At 58.4% G+C, this 17,197-nt stretch overlaps 4 protein-coding genes across 4 annotated transcripts; 2 read left to right on the top strand and 2 right to left on the bottom strand.

Moving 5' to 3' along the window:
- Positions 1-256: 256 nt before the first annotated feature.
- HRG_07865 (uncharacterized protein) lies at positions 257-3,787 on the bottom strand (the record flags this gene model as incomplete). The annotated part of the gene is made up of 3 exons (XM_044866336.1): positions 257-417; positions 694-3,086; positions 3,300-3,787. 3 exons carry the CDS (start codon positions 3,785-3,787, stop codon positions 257-259), a joined length of 3,042 nt encoding a protein of 1,013 aa, XP_044718225.1.
- Positions 3,788-6,513: 2,726 nt separating this feature from the next.
- Positions 6,514-8,100, top strand: HRG_07866 (uncharacterized protein; the record flags this gene model as incomplete). Its single annotated transcript, XM_044866337.1, has 2 exons — positions 6,514-6,855; positions 6,916-8,100. 2 exons carry the CDS (start codon positions 6,514-6,516, stop codon positions 8,098-8,100), a joined length of 1,527 nt encoding a protein of 508 aa, XP_044718226.1.
- A 1,662-nt stretch (positions 8,101-9,762) lies between these two features.
- HRG_07867 (ribosomal protein) lies at positions 9,763-10,251 on the top strand (the record flags this gene model as incomplete). Its single annotated transcript, XM_044866338.1, has 3 exons — positions 9,763-9,850; positions 9,917-9,974; positions 10,029-10,251. The coding sequence occupies 3 exons, from the start codon at positions 9,763-9,765 to the stop codon at positions 10,249-10,251; spliced, it is 369 nt and encodes a 122-aa protein (XP_044718227.1).
- A 1,685-nt stretch (positions 10,252-11,936) lies between these two features.
- Positions 11,937-13,706, bottom strand: HRG_07868 (major facilitator superfamily domain-containing protein; the record flags this gene model as incomplete). Its single annotated transcript, XM_044866339.1, has 4 exons — positions 11,937-12,211; positions 12,311-12,360; positions 12,490-13,118; positions 13,185-13,706. 4 exons carry the CDS (start codon positions 13,704-13,706, stop codon positions 11,937-11,939), a joined length of 1,476 nt encoding a protein of 491 aa, XP_044718228.1.
- Positions 13,707-17,197: the final 3,491 nt, after the last annotated feature.

A 17,197-nucleotide genomic window follows, 5' to 3' on the forward strand; every position in this document is an offset into this window, starting at 1 on the left:
CTTCACTCTTGGGTGAAGGACGCGCATCAACGGCCGTGTCCGTGGTTTTTACTTTTCGTGGCCCGTCTCCCGACAAAACGCCTTGCTTTGATTTTTGCCACCACGCGGTTCCACCAATCTTTGAATAAACCTATGGCCCCGAAACAAGACAAAAAGATGACAGGCCGACCAGGCGAGGAGGGGAATGGAAGCACGCGGACGGAAAGAAAAGCTTCTTTCATCGAGGCCCAATTGAACCGTCCTTGTCGGCGGTCCCTCAGATCCGGCCACCCTCGACAACCTCGCGCTCCAATATTTCCACTTCTCCTGATTCGCCCGTTCGTCGCCTCTCCATGATCCATCGCGTTTCGCCGCGGTCTTCTTCCTTGAGGTACGACACGCTGTCGGCCGAGCTGTTATGCCGATGATGACCCCTTCCTGCGCGACGTAGAGCCTCGTTCGTGCCGGCTCCTTCTAGGGCCCCTACCACGCCTGACGAGCTACTTCTCGACCCCGCTGATAGGCAATTCTCGTTTGGCTCCTTCGCCGGAAGCCCACCCGCCTGTGCGCGCTGCTCTCTCGGGGACGTGGCCGAGGATTGTGGCAGCTTCGAGCCCGAGAAGAAGGCAGACTGCTCCGCCGGACTCGCTCGTGCCGGACAGGGAGACGAGAGCGTTGGCAGCGCCATTGTCAACGTGGGGCTCCCCGACGCACTTAGTCCCTCCGAGTCACGGCTGGTAGTGGAGAGGAACGAGTTTTTGCGCCCGTGACCACTGCTCGAACGGGCCAGCGGGCCGGGGATGTTGAGGTTCCACGGAGAGCCGGTCACGTCTCCGCGTTCCGATAGAGGTGACCCCTCCTTGCTCGAAGCCAGGCTAGCCTGTGAGCCGCCCCAGGCCCTGGAGCGCAGTCGGAGGAGCGCAGAAAGAGTCATGTGCTCGTCGCCGCGATCGGCCATCATAGCTAGCTGCGCGAGGCCGGGACTCTGGATGATCGGTGTCGACGAGCTCAGAGGCGGGAAGCCGAGGCTCATGAGGGAGTTGCGGTTCGAGTACTCGGACCGCTCCGTTATCGGGGTGAGGTTTGGCTCTCTCGAGATCATGCGGCCGCTGCTGCTACGGTCCAGCCCACTCATCCCCTTTGGACCAAAGAAGCCCCCGTTGGCGTACTCGTAGTCGGAGCCCTTTGACGAGCTGCCGGCACTATGGGGGGTGAGGTATTGAGTGAGCGGATTGGAGTAGAATCCAAACTCTTGACCGTACCATTCATCCGAGTCGTTAGCCAAGGCACTCGCGTTTGCCTCTGCGATGATGGCGTCGTCGTCCAAGTCAAAGTCATTCATATCGTCATATGTCAGCCCGAAATCGTCGCAATCATTGGGCTCCATCAGATGCGCCGAGTCGTCCAAGTGGCTCTGCGGTTCGTCGTCTTCTTGTTGTGGCGACGAGCCCCATTGAAACTTGCCCGAGACCGCGGCTTGGTGGGCGGCAGCAGCGAGCGCCGCTTGGTACGCCGCCACGGACTCAACCTCGACGTCGGCGTGTGCATGGGCGGCATCGTCAGCCTTGGGCAGGGGTTTGTCGGCGACCTCGCCGTCCTTTTGAGTCTCCACGCAAGGGGACGTATGGGCCGTGGACCGTGACGTGCCCGAGTGTGCGGAAAACCGTGAGGTTATGTCAGACTCGCGCTTGACCGCCGAGTCTTGGGCTGCAGCACGCCGCAGCTCCTGAGCTTGAGCGAAGGCTCCGGGCACGGGTCGTCCAAACCGGTCGGTGTCGTTGTTATCAAATATGGACTCGTCAAAGGGTGCTGTGTCGTATTCAGGCTCCATGGCGAGGTCTTCGGCGAATTCCCCACGCGGGTCTATCAGACCATCGTCGAAGTATAAATCGTCCTCTTGCTTGGGCTCGAAAGCCTCAGTAGGGGCTCGAATCCCCAGTCCGGAGACATCACTGCTGAGGGCGTAGTTCAAGGACATTGGTTGGGACTCCGGTGACCCGGGAATGTCGACGGAGCTGGGCGTGTCCTGGGTCATCGCAAAGCCAATGACTTTGCCGCTGGCATCTCTTGGGGTGGCCGCGATGCCCATGCATTGCGGGCTTGCCAAGGCCGAGGTTGGATTGGATCGTTGAAAGACAAAGCCGGCAAAGTTCTCTTGGTCATTGTCGGGATCGAGGCCGTCTTCGAACGCGCCCTCGAAAGTGCCCTCATCTTCCTCGAGGTCGGCGTTAACGCCCGGTATCCTTTCTTCCAGCCCGTCGTCATCCATCATGGCATCATAGTCGAAAGAATCGTCGTCAAAATCGTCGAACCTCGAATCCCTAACGATTTCAGCACCTGTGGATTTTCTCTCCAACTCGCGCTTGCGATGCCTCTCTTCGAGCAACTTCTCTTGCTTGGCTGCGCCAATCATGTCGAAACTGAATCTCGAGGACGTGCTTTTCATGTGCTTGGGCAGCGCCGACATTTCGGACAAGGATATATTGCCAGAACGTGTAGTCCGCGTGGATAAGTGCGTCCGTCGCGGCTCACGTGCATCACCCTCTGGAACCTTTGTGAGAGATGCCGAGGATGATGTCTGCGAAAGTAAGGCAACACCATCCATGAGCGGCACCTGGCATGTAGATTTATCCTCGACGAGGGTCAACGCTTGATCAATGAAGCATGTTTTGGTCTTGGCAGACGAGACACTTGGGGAGGGATTGACAAGTTGTGACTCTGCGCCAAGGGATTCCGAATGTGCTGGATCCGAGGTATGGCTTGAGTTGGTGACTTGGTGAGTGCCCGGTCCCGCAACACCCTTGACACCATCGGGCGAGCAGACGCGCTCGTCTGCTTCGGACCGAGGAGCTGTGCTAGCACGGTTCGAAGTGTGGTGTTTGCGCCTGGGGGCGCTGAAATCGTGAACCCGAGTGCCTCTAATACGCGGGTCATAGACGGGCTCTTCTTTGGGGCTTGTCAATGGCAGGGGGCGGAGATCTGGGACATTTTGATTGTTCTTTCGCCTCATAAGGAGGGTCGACATGGGATTCTTGAGAAAGGGCAGGCTTTTCCTGCTCCTCGGCGGCTCCGCGGTGCCCGGGTTTGAGGCGGGAAGCGACGCATCGCTGGGAAGGCGGGTTCCCGGCGGCCTTCGACACGTGGCCGCCGTGGCGGAGATGTGCAGCTCTGTAGGCGTGCTGAATGAGGTGGTCTGTTTGACTATCGTCCTCGGCTGCATCCCGGTGTCGGCGGGAGCCGTGTTAAGACGCCGGCGCCAGGACGCGTCTTCCGGAGAGCCGGCGGCAGGGTCTCCCGAGCGAGGTGAGACACCCACCAACTGCGCCGCCACATCGCGACGATAGTTTCGCAAGGCGACGCCGCCAAGGAAGCCTGTTTCGCCACTGCTGGGTATCCGCGATCGGGCGTCGGGAGGGGACATGCCATACGCGTCTCCGAGGCCCGGGTCTTGCAAGTCGGCATCAGCTGATGTCACGCGTGTGATGGGCGGCAAGGTCGGAGGCAAGGCGGATGTGCTCGATGCCGACAGCGGCAGGGCATCAAACGGAGAAGCCGGGTCGGGACCCGGGGTAGACTCGTAGCCGGCGAGAGGCGACCAAGGCTGTTGGTGATCGGTCGTCGGGGACGCGGGATTGGATGCGCCGCGCCGGTGAAAGCGCAAGTGGGAGAGCATCCTCGGACGTCGGGCGTGGCGGGTGTGATGTCGGGGAGGGAAATCAGCAGAGAAGGCGCTCCTCGGCAGGCCCGGCGCGTCGGACTCGGCAGAGGGCGATTTGGAGCTGAGAAGGCGATGAGAAGGGCCGATCATGCCTGGAGGCGCGATATCACGACGGCATTGTCGAGGCAGACAAGGGCGCGTGGGGTGAGGGGAAGACGATTGGCGAGAGGAGAGAAGGCTGAGGTATCGCACAGGCGCGGCGCAATGGTCCCTGTGGCCGTATGTATTCGTCGACGCGGTTTGTGTGGCGTCGGAGGGCCGGGAGACGGGTGAAGATGGTCTTGTCTAGAGAGATGGAAAGCATTGGATGAAAAGCATTGGATGGAGGAGGTGACATTGATCCCACGACGACCAGACAGTGCGACCCAGCTTACCCTTGATGCATGCACTTGCAGCATAGGGGACTGGAATCCACGTGTGTCAGCCAGCCAAGCGCCCTTTGCCAAGCCTGTACCCGGAGGCACACAGGGAGTAGCCTGGATGTCGCATTGAACGCAATCAGAGCGCGGCCGCTACCTGAGCGAAACCCGTGTGGAGCACGGAGGATACAGTGCCGAATGTCTCGGGGCTTGAGGCAAAGTTGGTGCGTCAATACCTCATAATGAACCAGAGCCAGAGACGCCAGCTCGTGACGAAATGAACCCGGGGATGGCCAAGCGGCAGCCGTGTTCCTACTCACCTCGAGATGCTTATGTCTGTATGTACGGAGGAGTATATGTGCGGAGAAAAGCAACCCCACGCGTATCCTGGGAAGAAGCCGGGACCGGAAACCGTGGCACGGGTCCGTACTGTACATGCGGCACAGTGTAGACTGTGCAGAGAGACGCAGTGAGACGCCGCAGAATGGGCAAGGGATGGGATGATGAACCCTGATGAAGGACATTGGCATTGGATCGCCTTTATTTAGAAGGGCGTCGCAAAGGGCAGGCTAACGAACAGCGACGGGGCTGCCCCGACGGCTGGCGTTTCGATGGCTTCCGGCCTGTCGAGACCAGCAAATTTTCTCCGTCTCGAGGGGCCGAGGGCCTTCTCCCTCCCAATCAATGCCCTGTATTAATTACATACCTACGGAGTACATACTTACATATGGTCTGCTGTTTGTGCCTCATCCGGCCAAGGAAGGGCAGTTGCCTGTCAAGGGCCCTTGAAGGTGAAGGGGGTCGGATTGAGGCCGCAGCTGCTGCTGCCATCGACGCTCGCACTCCATAGATCCAGAGATAGGCAGGTAGCTAAGGAAAAGAGTGTGCCTTGGCTGCACCAAGCACACCAAGCAGAGACTCAACACCGCCGTGGATTTTTCCTCAAGCAAAGCATGCTTTCGATGCCCTTTTCTTAGTCTGCGGCAGGTGGACCCAGAATTGTTCTGGAAGATTCAATCCAGCAGAACGAACTTTCAAGGACGACAACGCAAGCGGCGGCAAGACAACAAGGCACAAGCCCAAGAGGGCCCGGGCCGCCGCCGTCTAGGCGCTTGCTTGTTGCGCCGAGACAGTGCGTGCTTGACCGTGTGGCCTCCCCCCCCTCCAATCTCCGGCTCGGTTTGCTGGGTTGTCAACTTGGTGCGGCCAATGAAACGCCAGAGCATCAAGGGGAGGGCGGCCATTGGCCTGTGTCTCTAGCCGCCTTGTGCTTTACAGTGCGTATAGCTGTCCCAGTCACAGTGTGAGACCATGGGTACCTGGGTACTCGCTCCGTGCCGGAAGAGAAGGTGCCGAAGGCGGATGACGCCTCTAGCGTCGTCATCACCCGACGACGCTTGGGGACAACCTCACCAAGCAAGCTGCAAGCACTCAAGCACTGTCTCTACAGCTGGAATCGCCAGGTCCTTGCGCAACACCCACTTGGCCCCAGCGACACATCATAGTTCGTTCGAAGTATATGGTGGTGCCTGCAGGGACTTGGCACCTCACGGTAGCATCGAGACGGCATCAAGCACCCCCCGGATCAGACCCACTAGTGGTCCGTCACGACTCGTGTGGGGGAGACGGGAGCGGCCTTTGGGAGCTGACTCGATGCCTGCAGTACAGAGTACTCTTTCTGCCAAATAGATGCCTTACATATTCAACCTGCTACGGGCTCACGGTCCCCGCGCCACCGTTGCGCGGCAGGGGCTCCGTCGACGACGGCGTCTCGGCCGTCCGCCTCCGTCTCCTCTGCGTAATCTGTCAAGATGCGATATACGTTCACGATCAGGCTCAGTGGCGCCAGACTCCGACGACGTCGAGCCGTCACTCCTGTGCGACTCCTCTCGTATAACCTGCTGGTGACGCGGTCTGTGTGCGGGGATGCCCGTTGCCGCTCAGCCGAGCAGAAGGACATCATCCGCAAGCGGCGCCGTGAGGACACGCAAGCCCTTGGCTTCGTAACCGGATTTGTGTCGCATTTTGCTTTGTTCATGCCCTGCAACTCTCGTTCCGTTGCCTGCATCACTGCCATTATGACAGCCTCCCGCCCTTGGGTCTTGCTAATTACTCCGGGCCACAGAAGGGGCGCGCCCTTATTAGTGGTGGTGGTTGCTGCTTACTGCTGCCTCTTCATCTCCGTGGCAGCCTTCATCCGAAATGCTGCTCCAGGTCACAGCAGCCAAGTCCAAACCCTGATTACCTGGGATCTTCGTTGCTGCAGTGTTGTTTGTCACGCCCTCGGCGTCAACCGACACGCGCCTCTCGCCCTCTAAATCAAGCATCCTTCCTTTCCAACGGCGTGCCCAGCCTGCAGACATATCCGAAGAAGGCTTTGGTGAGGAAGAGCCTGATGCATTGGAAGCCAACGCTCAACTAACCACTCCCAGATTTCATTCAGGCCAGAAAACCACCATGGGCTCTCGGTGGACGACCCGGCTGGACGACTCCCAGTTCCCATCTGACTGCGCAGGCCTACAAAGTCTCTTTCCCAAGGCGCACCTAGTCTTCTTCACGCAGCGCATCCGGCGAGGGGGGTTGCGCCTGTTTTTCCAGACCGCCGTCTTTGTCTTGGTAGTCCTTCTTCTCTTGCCGCGGACGTCTTGGCGCTATCGCAGCCTCTTGAACTGGTCGAGCGCCAAGTCGCAAGATGCTGGTAGGCTGAGGGTAGTCGTCTTTGGTTCCCAAGACTTGCTTGGCAGCTCCCCCGGTGTTCGCGGCCAAGGGGCCACGTGGACGGAGCAGCTCTGCAAAGAGGTGAGTAACGGATCCTTGGCACTAATAGGAAACCAACTGGTCGTGCTCACGACATGGCAGCTCAACTGCCACTCGTACCTCTCTTTCGTTCCCGAAGCCGGCTCGAGGCGTGCACTCACATCTGACGCCCTCTACGCCAACGAACTTGACGCACTCGAGCAGCGCATGAACACAACCGACTTGGCGGAGCCGCCTGCTCTCAACTACGAGTTCGCCTTTGAACAGTATCCTGTCCCGGGGCAGACGCCGGACCTAGAGGCACAGATCCAGCAGTTCCTGTCGCTGCCTCCCGACCCCATCGCGTCGCGCAACACTCTCTGGGTCATGAGCTTTGGAACCTGGGACATTTGGAACTTGGCGGCTCTGCCACTTGAGATGGGCGAAAACGTCGTCGATGCCATTGTCTCACGACTCTTCGCGCAGGTCGATGTGCTTTATCGAAAAGCGCTGGATCCGACATCGATTGCCTACTCAGACTTTTGGTCTGGCGCCAGCAAATCTGACATTGAACGGTTGGCGGGCGCGAATGTCACCGCAAAGGTCGACGAGCGGGAGCTGGAAAGCTTTCGGCTTGTCGTCCCGACGCTGTTCGACGTCACGCTTGCCCCCGGATGGCAAAGACGGCCGGAGCCCCCGACTCCGCACAACAAGGCCGAACAAATGCGCAACGCAGCCTCCCTGACAAAGCGGTGGAACTCAAAGACAGTAGAAGAGCTGGGACGTTGGATGGCCAAGGGAAGGGCAAGGCCCGAAGCCATGGATGAAGAAGGCATCGAAGAGGCTATCGAGGTGACCAGGGCGGGCTCTGTTTCGGAGTATGTGTTGACCGCTCTGCGGCCTCGAGGTGGCCGCAACGATGATGCCAAGGTGGAAGAGGGCGTCATTTACACGCCATATCCACGCAGAGCCGGGCTGCAGACCAATTCAGCCGCCATGGTGTTGGATGCCATGACGGAGGAAGAAATGCAGCGGTCCCATCTCAGAGACAGTCTGGGTCGGGGCACATGGGCCGTCGACTCCCGACTGCGCTTCTTGGACATCTGGAACCCGTGCTTGAGGCCCGGAAAGGCCGGTGTGGCGGGGGTCGAGATGAGCTTGAGCGGAGAGGCGTGTTCTAATCCCGACGACCACCTATTCCATGACGACTTCACCGTCGGGAGGCGGGCCATGCGAGAGGTCGCGCGGATGACGGCAGAGAGGGTGTCGAGCGAGTTGTTTGTTCCAGGTAGGGAGCAAAGGCGTTGAAACAAGGCATGTCAATGTGAAGGCATTGCAAGTCTACTCGGATGAAAGCAGCAGCAGGTGGATTGGATTACTAAGAAATCCTGGAGTAGGGTTGCTAGGGTTTGGGGTTTGGGGTTTGGCAGGGCGGGACGCTGTCGCGGATGGTGCTTGGAGCGTCTCCACCCTGCCCGCTCCACCGAGAGGCGATCAGAGGGCGAGGAAATGACGGAGCAGCAACAAATCTCGTCGTCGATGACGCCATTGGGCCACGGCTCGAAACGCTGCACAGCAACAGGCCGGTGCGTGTGATACTTGGGAGAAAAGGGTCTTCACTAATGAATCCTTCCAACACGCCATCTTGTCCGTGCCAGTCGACGGGAGCTCGAGCACATGCTCGCGCACACAACGGGTTGAAAAGGCGTGCGGCACTGTCTCACCCTCGTCCGCTTCCGGCTTTGCCCGCGGTGGGCATGCTCATCCATGCAAGCATGCAAGCATGGAAGCATGGATCGATACATTGTACCCAAGACCCGAATACGAAGCACATGTTCATTCAGCACCGACCAAGAAGAGGGACGGACCGACGGACCGACGATGAGCCAGCCAATTGGGCCTCGGTCATGCCCTCCTCCGCCGCCTGCTGTTCTTTTGGGAGTCCATTTCGGCCAGGACAACGGTTGGCGTGGGCGAGCATCGGACGATGTGAGTCGCCGCACGGACCTGGGGCAGAGAGAGTGCAGACGGCGGAGCTCCGAAGCTCGGGGACATCCTCTTTCTCGGCCTTTCTACCGCGGTGCTGTGGTTTCCTTTTCTTCATCCCCGTCACCGGTCGGGTCCAGACTCGAGGGCTGTCTTTCCTGGGGGCGGGAGTGCTGAAAGCGGCAAAGCCGCCTGCAGTGTTCTCGTACGGTACCTCGGCCTGATGATCCCGCCCCCGGCTAAGCATACCAACGGTCCCTGTATCCGGGGTGAATAGGCGTACAGCACAGCACAGTAAAGACGCACTCAATAAGCACGGACAAACACCCGGGCCAACGGTCCTCGGCAGGTCCTCGGCAGGCACTGTGCACAGTGCGGCGTCAAGTCGGCACAGTGCGGGCTCGCGTGCGTGCTGGAGATGCCCTCCGTTGGTTCCCGGTTAGTTAATTATTACTGTCTCCAGACTCGGACGATGCTCGCAGACGCGCCACGCTCCTGGCGCTACCGCTTGCGAGATCCAGTGCCTTGTCTCGCTCATCCAGCGCTTATCTATGCCGCATGACTTTTGGCAAACATCTCCACTTCTTCCTCCCATCACGCCTTTGATAGCTGCCGTGACTAGGCTTTAAGTTAGCCCATCTCCTCCGCTATCTACTGTATCTATCTCTTCCCCCCCTCCACCCCCTCTCCTCTCCTTCTCTCCCTCTCTTCCGCTTTCCACTCTCTATTGCACCAAGAAGATTCACCCACACTCTCTCAACAACCACCATCTTAGCTTTGCGCCTCCGCCACCCTCACGCCGCACCAAAGCCAAACTCTGCGCCTCTCACCGCCCGCTCGTCCGCCGTTCCGAAGCCAAGGAGCGAGAGAAACATAAAAAGATCGTCTAGACGTCCCACCACGACTCCGAGCCCTCGCTATCAGTCATCCGCGCCAAGGCTCAAGAGATTTCCTTCAACTACAAAAGACGCACGAGATACCGCAATGTTTGCAACCAGAGCTCTCCGGCAGGCCGCTGCGCACGCTGAGCGCACCCCCATGATCAAATTTCTCGGCCCCCGCTCCATTCCTTGTGAGCATCCTCCCACTTCCGCGTGTCTGGTTTCTCCTTCGGCCGACTGACTCGACCACGCAATAGCTTCGGTCGATCACTCCCCCAGGCCTCACCCGGCCTCGCCCTCGGGCAAGCTTCCCGAGTCCTTCTCCGCCTATGGCAACAGCTCTTCCGCTTCGCGTCACTCGTCCTTCAGCTCCTACCGTGACCACGCACAGCAGCACGGCCCCCTTCAGAAGACGATTCGCAGCCTCGACGCTGGCATTGGCGGCTCCTCGGGCTCCCAGCTCGGCCCCGTCGAGCCCCCAAAGGGAGTTTATTTCGACATCTCCGACCTGCCCTCCCGCTTCCGTCGCACCCCCGTCGAGCTGGCCGAAATCGAGGCCATTGAGTCGGGCGGCGCCGCCCTGTTTGGTTAAACTCGCATTATGGGAATGACTAGGGGACGAGAAGTAGAAAAGGGGGAACGAATATGAAGAATTAGGACACGTACGAGGGCCAACCACGACACGATTGCCGGCGGCCGCGTGCCGTGATGCCGCACGGGTGGTTCGCCAACGGCATTCCTACCGAAGCTTGGCTGCAGGAGCTCATTGTGTCGAACCGTTGGGGCGGTCAGCGTGTCTGCATCATCTGCCTCGGTTCGAGGACGGCGCGCTTCGCGTACATGCGGGTGTCGACACCAATCATTGGTTCGCCGGCTTTATCAGGCCACAGCCGGTCTGACGGCGGGCCCTGGAGAGGCTTGCATTGGTTCGTCGGCACCACGTCGTCGGCAGCGGCTCCGCGACCGTGTTTCAAGCCTGCATCTTGATTGCTTCTGCACATCTTGTGTTACCAGCCACTCAAGACACTACTTGGCAACGCATTGTGCACTGTACCAAGCATGTATATAGAGCCTCTATGGGCCAGTTGCACACGAGACAATATGACACGTTTTGCCAACCCGGCTCCCAAGTGGCTTTCTGCAGAGTTGTGATAAGGAGCAGGAGAAAGACGCGAGTAGAGGGGCGCCTTGGCGTCTCGAGACTTTGACAACGGTGATGGCAGTCGAGTCGGCAACAGTGACACTCCCCATGGAAGAAGGCGACGCTCCCGTAGACTTGTTTCCCGACACACGGGTGATTCGATTGAGCACTTGTTCCAAACAGATGCCCCTTCTCTCCCCTGTTCAAGCCTCCCGCACCCCCTCCCCCCTCTAATGCAGCATCCTGATTTCATTTCTCCCACACCTCACCTGCACTGATCGCATGAGGAATGCAGTGCCTGCAAAAGGGGATGGAGGGGGGAAAAGTGTCCAGGCAGAGAGAGGGGGGAAGGGGGTAAGAAGAATACGGTCACAGCGGCACAGCAAGTTGCCAACTGCCTCTCAACCCCAGTCGCCCCTTTCATCGGCAAATAAACAAAACAAACAATAAAAAAGTTAATTGACCGAAGGGAAGAGGGGGGGGGATGCAAAGGACCGGTTGCAGTCGGGTGGAGAAACGACTTGGTTGGGCAAAGGCCCCCCTCCCCTCCATAAAATCCAATCGGAGCCGACGAGGCCGCAGAAGCTACCTAGTATCTGGCGCAACGCACTCTAGCTCAAGTTATTCGCCTAAACATAGAACAGGTACCTTTGTAATAAAAGCTCGCGCGGACCAGCGTGTGCTCGCGGGAGCGGCCCGCGGGCGTGGATCCTCGTCCCATCTGTTCCTCTCCCCGTTGCTGCTGATGCGCGCCGCGCTCTCTCTCTCTCCCAGGTGGACCTCGGAATGCGCCCGACACGAAAATGGCCAAGGAAAGGGGCAGGTGATCGACACCCCCCGCCGCGAGTGCGCACGTATTGCCTTCAAGGCCTGAACGGGGTAACGGTCGCAAGGGGCCCAAGAGTGTCTGTCTCCAGGGCTGGAGCATGTCGAAAAACATGAGCAGGATGCCATGCATGACTTCGAGAATAATCAGTCGACTAGACCATCACCAGGTGGGTGGGCAAGGAGAATCCTGTTTCAAGAGAGAGACGGGGAAATCAAAATCAAATCATGCTCGTGACGTGGGCATTCGCGGCAAAACAAGACTGGCAACGCCGCCCCCGCTCACCAGATATCATGCTCAAGCATCCCCTTTACACCTGCGATGTCGGTTTTTCCCCGTACTCGACCCCTACCTGCCCGTGCTCGACCCCCACCACAACGTCTTCAATCGTCTCGTCGCTAAACTTGAGGTCATCCTCTACCGACACGTGGTCCTTGATCTTGAAGAGAATGACGGGCAGTGCAAAGATCAGGGAGCCGGCCAACAAGCCCCAAGTCACCCCAAAGAGTGTGTTGTAGGGCTGTTTGCTGCCGTCCATGTAATACGCAATGCTGGCTCCGAAAGATTGAATCGATTTGTAGAAGCCTAGGTGTATCATGTGTCAGCGCACCCAACGAGGCCATGATTTAGGCCACCCACAGTGCCGGCACGGGCACGACGTGAGGGCAGCGAGATGAGACTCACCAGCCAGATTAGCGGCCTTGCGACCAGAGTTTGAGAGGGATCCCATGAACCTGCAGTCATGTTTCCGTCAGCATCCTACCTCCCGGCGGCCTCGGCGAAATCAAGGGACAAAAATATCGAAACCGGATCAAAAGCACAAAGCTGCTGCTCTTTTCAGAGGGTTCGAGGTCGGGACGTACCAGTAGATGCTAGTCTGCCAGATGGCATCAAAGAAGCCGTAGAAAAAGTAGAGAAACAGGGGCCCGATGAAGCGAGTGCCACCCTCGGTCCAGTCGACATGTTCGTAGCCCTTGGCCTCGGCCACCTCCCGGGGGGCCTGCTGCTTCTGCCAATGCCAGCCGCCACCCCAGATGATCAAGGTCAGGCTGATGAGGAAGCCAAAGGCAATCTTGGCACGGACGCTGCGGCGGATGGTATGGATGTCGAGGCAGTAGCCCATGAGGACGGCGCCAAAGATCTGGGCCAGCCAGTAGAGCAGATTGTTGAGGGCGCGGGTGCGGGTGTTGAAGTGGGCGGCGTTCATCACGTTGTTCTGGTACGTGTAGAAGAAGTTGGAGGCGAAGAACATGGGGAAGAGCAGGAGGATCCAAGGCTCCTGGAAGAGTGTATCCCACAGGCCTTTGAATTCGCTGGACCAGGACGGGTTCTTCATGAGAATGACCTTTGTGTTGTCTTCACGCATCACCTTGCCTGCGTCGCAGAGCATCAGAGACAGGCAGGCGCCGGCGAACATAAGGATGATGAAGGCGATGTAGGTGCCGTCGGTCACGGGGCCAGCCCGCTTGTTGATGTTTTGCGCGAGGGGGATCTAGATTCGCGCGTCAGTCGGGCAAGGCAGCAAGACGGAGGCCAAGGATCGAAGGAGTATACATACCAGGGAGCCGATGACGGCACCGAGGTTGAAGATGACCCAGAACCAGGAAATGTAGCGGCCCTTGCTGTTCTCGGGCGGGTAGGCCATCATGATGGCGCCCTGGGCGGTCCAGAGCAGGGCGGCGCAGAGGCCGAGGAAGGCGCCGGAGAAGATGACGAAGCCGGTGTTTTTGGTGTGGGAGTAGGAGAGAAAGGAGGCGCTGTAGATGCAGTAGCCGAGGCCGCCAATGGAGAGGGTGAGGCGCAGGCCGAGGCGGTTGGCAAAGGTGCCGGCAAAGAAGCCGACGACGGCAAAGGTGCTGTAGAGGGCGATATTGGCGTGGTCCTGGACCGAGGTGTCGACCTGGCCGCCGCCGCCGAGGCCGGTAAGGGAGTTGTACATGCCGGGGCAGAGGAAGCAGACGATGGAGACCATGAAGAGCTGTACCTTGGGCGAGGCGTACCAGAGTTCGCGGCCGAAGAGGCGAAAGGGGCGGTACATGAAGCCGCCATCATGTCCAGGGGAAAGGCCATGGGCCACCATGTGGCCGTCGCTAGAGCGGCTCGCCGCCATTCCTCCGACCCAAACCAGCGCCCCGACAGATAGAGAGGTAACGAGTCGAAAGCGAAGAGCGCCAAAGCTGTTCAGGCGTGGCGCACGTGAGGGGGCACGGGGGCACGAGGGCCGACCGTGGGCCGCTGACCGGTGAGGCTATCGCAATGGAGTGTAAAGAGGGGAAAGAGAGAGAGAGCGCGAGGTAGAGAGATTGATGTAGAAGAAGAGAGTGTGTGTGAGCATGAGAGAGAGTAAAATGAATGAATAGACGAGCGGAGGGGAGGGGGGAGAAAGTGGTATTTCAATTATCGCGACGTCCCATCAAGTGCAGGCTGGTTGCAGGCCGGGGATAGCGAGCGACCGGGGGGGGGGGATATTCCTGTGTGTGGGTGACTGCAGAACATCGAATGAGGTGAAGCGAGTGAGACGAAGCCGGGAATATTACGAGAACTAAAATATCAAAACTACCGGTACACAAACGAAAAGTAAAACAATGGGGGAGCCAAGGGCAAAACGGAGGGTCGCATTCAGCAAGACGAGGTGAAATGCCCGCCCCTGTAGCCATGCAGACACACCTGTCGGGGAAAGATGAGTATGAGAGGTGAGAGAGAGAGAGGACAGTGAGAGAACGGGGGTGTGGAGAAGTGGAGGAGATGGCGGCAGGGATGGGCGAGGCAGGAAGCAGCGAACGATGGGTAATTGTTGCGGGGGAAGCAGTGGGGCCATTTCCGAGGCATACAGGTAGCCATGTACTGTACGGATACCGTACAGTATGAAATACCGGAAGATACCTACCCACCTTGCGCATACCTACACATAAAGAGGTACTGCCGGGAGAAGGCACCTACCTAGGTAGGTACCAGGTAGCGTCCACCAGAACCAAAGTTCTGGCAAAGTGATTACCTAGGTACATACTTGCGGACGGTCCGCTGCTGCCACGCTGCCACGCTGCCACACCACCCACCGTCACGGGGCTCTGCTCGCGCTCAGCATCACATGCAATGCCGTCAGGGTCCGTCCGTCCCGGCACCACCATGGCAGCGAGGGAGAGTTACGTGACACTGCCAGAGAGACAAGGGAAGAGAAGAAACGAAAAGGAAGCATCGAGACTGTTGCTGCGAGTTCTCATGTACTGTACGTCCCGTGTCTGTACGTCCCGAGCCTGTACTGTACAGACCGATACCCTTGCAATCCCACGTGGCAGGAGGCACCCGAGTCTGGATACTGTACATTGTATCCGTACCTTGCCAAGCACATGAAGGCCTGCAAGCAAGTACCTAGCTACGTACCTCTACCGTGTACGGGTAGGCGCGGTATTGCCAGAGAGGAGAAACATCTACGGATACCTACCTACCTTACCTACTGTACCCAGGTAGGTACGTTACAATGCTTCACCCCAAATCATAGACACTCGCGTCCCGAGTCCATCTTCGTTCGGAACGGGTCAATGTCGACCGACCATCGATGGCCTTGCCAATGGCATCATCTCCCCTGTTGCCACGCCTTGTTCTATTCTCGTCTCGCTCGATGGATATTGCTCAATGTCGTGTTTCCACGGTCCATTAATTAGCTAGCTGCCCGGCTGTCTCACGTACAATGTACGTTGTCGGCCCTGTATTACAGCGCTGCATGCTCCGCCGCTGGTCTGTCCACATGGTACCCCTAGCGCTCCGTACGTCCCTTCGAATAGCGGCAGCTATTAAGTAATGGACCGAATAAACAGCGCCCCGTAGGGCCCAACCGTCGTCGTCGTCCACCCAACCAACCAACCAACCAACCAATCCTTGCCGCCATATTGAGGCTGCGAAACAACGATGGCAGCCTTTTCCCATGTACTGTATGTACTGCATGTACTGCATGTACTGCATGTACTGTATGTACTGCATGTACTGTATGTACTGCATGTACTGTATGTACATGACACCTCGACTTGTGAGGCCATCACCAACCGACAGTGCGGAAACCCATAATCCATCCCATCCATCCATCCCCTGCAACGTAACGTAGCCCTCCACCCTTCCCCGGACCAACAACCCGCCTTTCCTTTTTCCCGACTCCCCCGCCTGGCCCCGTCTCCCCACAGCCTCAGAATGCTCCCCCGCCACTGCACTACAGCATAGTAATTACCCTAGGCCCTACGTCGGGAACCACTCGTCGTCTCCCGGTCCGGTCAGCGGCACAAGACAAAGGCTGCAGGCAACAGCGCGCCCGTTGCGCCTCCATCCTCCGCCCCCGACCCGGACCCCGCCTCTCCGGCCCAAGCCGCCAAGCTCGACCGGGTCCCCGGCGTTACATCGCCCGCCACCTTGTCGTCGTCCCCTTGCGCTGCAACCAGAGAGGAGGCCTTCGTCCCGCCGACATGTCTTGACCCTGGAGCGTGCCATGTGTAAATCAACTACATGTATCCGTAATCGCCATGACAGACAGGATCCCCAGACAGGATCCCCAGACACGCGCCCATCACACGTTGACTCCCCCCTCTGCAGTCAGGCTGCAACTCTAGGAAACGTCCCTCCCCCATCCAGTCTAGCCGCCGTCGAGAGCACCCATCAGCAAGCGGCATGTCACGTCGTATACATTCTTCAAACGGCATTGCCTTCTCTCGTCGTATGGGATATCTACATCTAAGGCTTGCTCGCCCCATGTCCACCCGCTTCCTTCTCGTGGACCCGAAGACTTCACAGCGACAGCCAGCCAGCACACAGCTTTTCCCTTCCTACACTACCCTTCCCCCTCGGCGCAAAATGACGCTATCCGAGAAACGAAGAGAAGAAATGCCCTGCTTTGTCCCGCCCGCCGCCTGTCAGCTTTTCCCTTGCCCACGAGCGCTGTCGCCGACAAAAATTCACACAATCAAGCAAACACGAACACCAAGTGCCCAAATTCTGTCCCATACCCTGAAACATGGAAAAACTTGACATGTCACAAGCTTCGCGCGTCTCGCCTCTCTCGCCCTCGACTCGGGCTTCCTCTCACCCCACAGCAGCCAGTCAGACCTGCCCAATAGCGTCGTCTTCTTTTCACATGTTCCTCGTCGGCGCGTGCTTCGAGTCTCGCGTATCAAGGAAGCATCGCATGCTGCTTCCCAGGGGAATCATGACAGGCCCTGACCAGAATGTGTGCCGACAAGAGATCCTCAGCCTCGTATCAATGTGCTTGCGCGTGTGCCGTATCTGGGGTCGTTATGGGATAGGCCCCGAGCCCGTGTCCAAAAAAGGAAAGAAAAATAAACCCAGCGCCGTCCTGTTCCGTGACCCGACTGTCGTTGCGAACAAGTCGCGAAACCCGCGGCACCGTGGTGATCAAACAATAATGGAGCAACTTAAACAGCAAAAGTAATAGAAAGAGCAAATGGAGGGTGGGGGAGAAACCCGGGGTATCAAAGTCGAATGTTAGGTACCGATTATGAATATGTGCGTAAAGGTCCGAAGGTAAGAAGTTGGTAATATAGCATCCGGCCCGGCCGACTTGACGGGCGT

Source organism: Hirsutella rhossiliensis, assembly GCF_020360975.1.
Source record: "Hirsutella rhossiliensis strain HR02 chromosome Unknown scaffold00009, whole genome shotgun sequence".
NCBI classification, from domain to species: Eukaryota; Fungi; Ascomycota; class Sordariomycetes; order Hypocreales; family Ophiocordycipitaceae; genus Hirsutella; species Hirsutella rhossiliensis.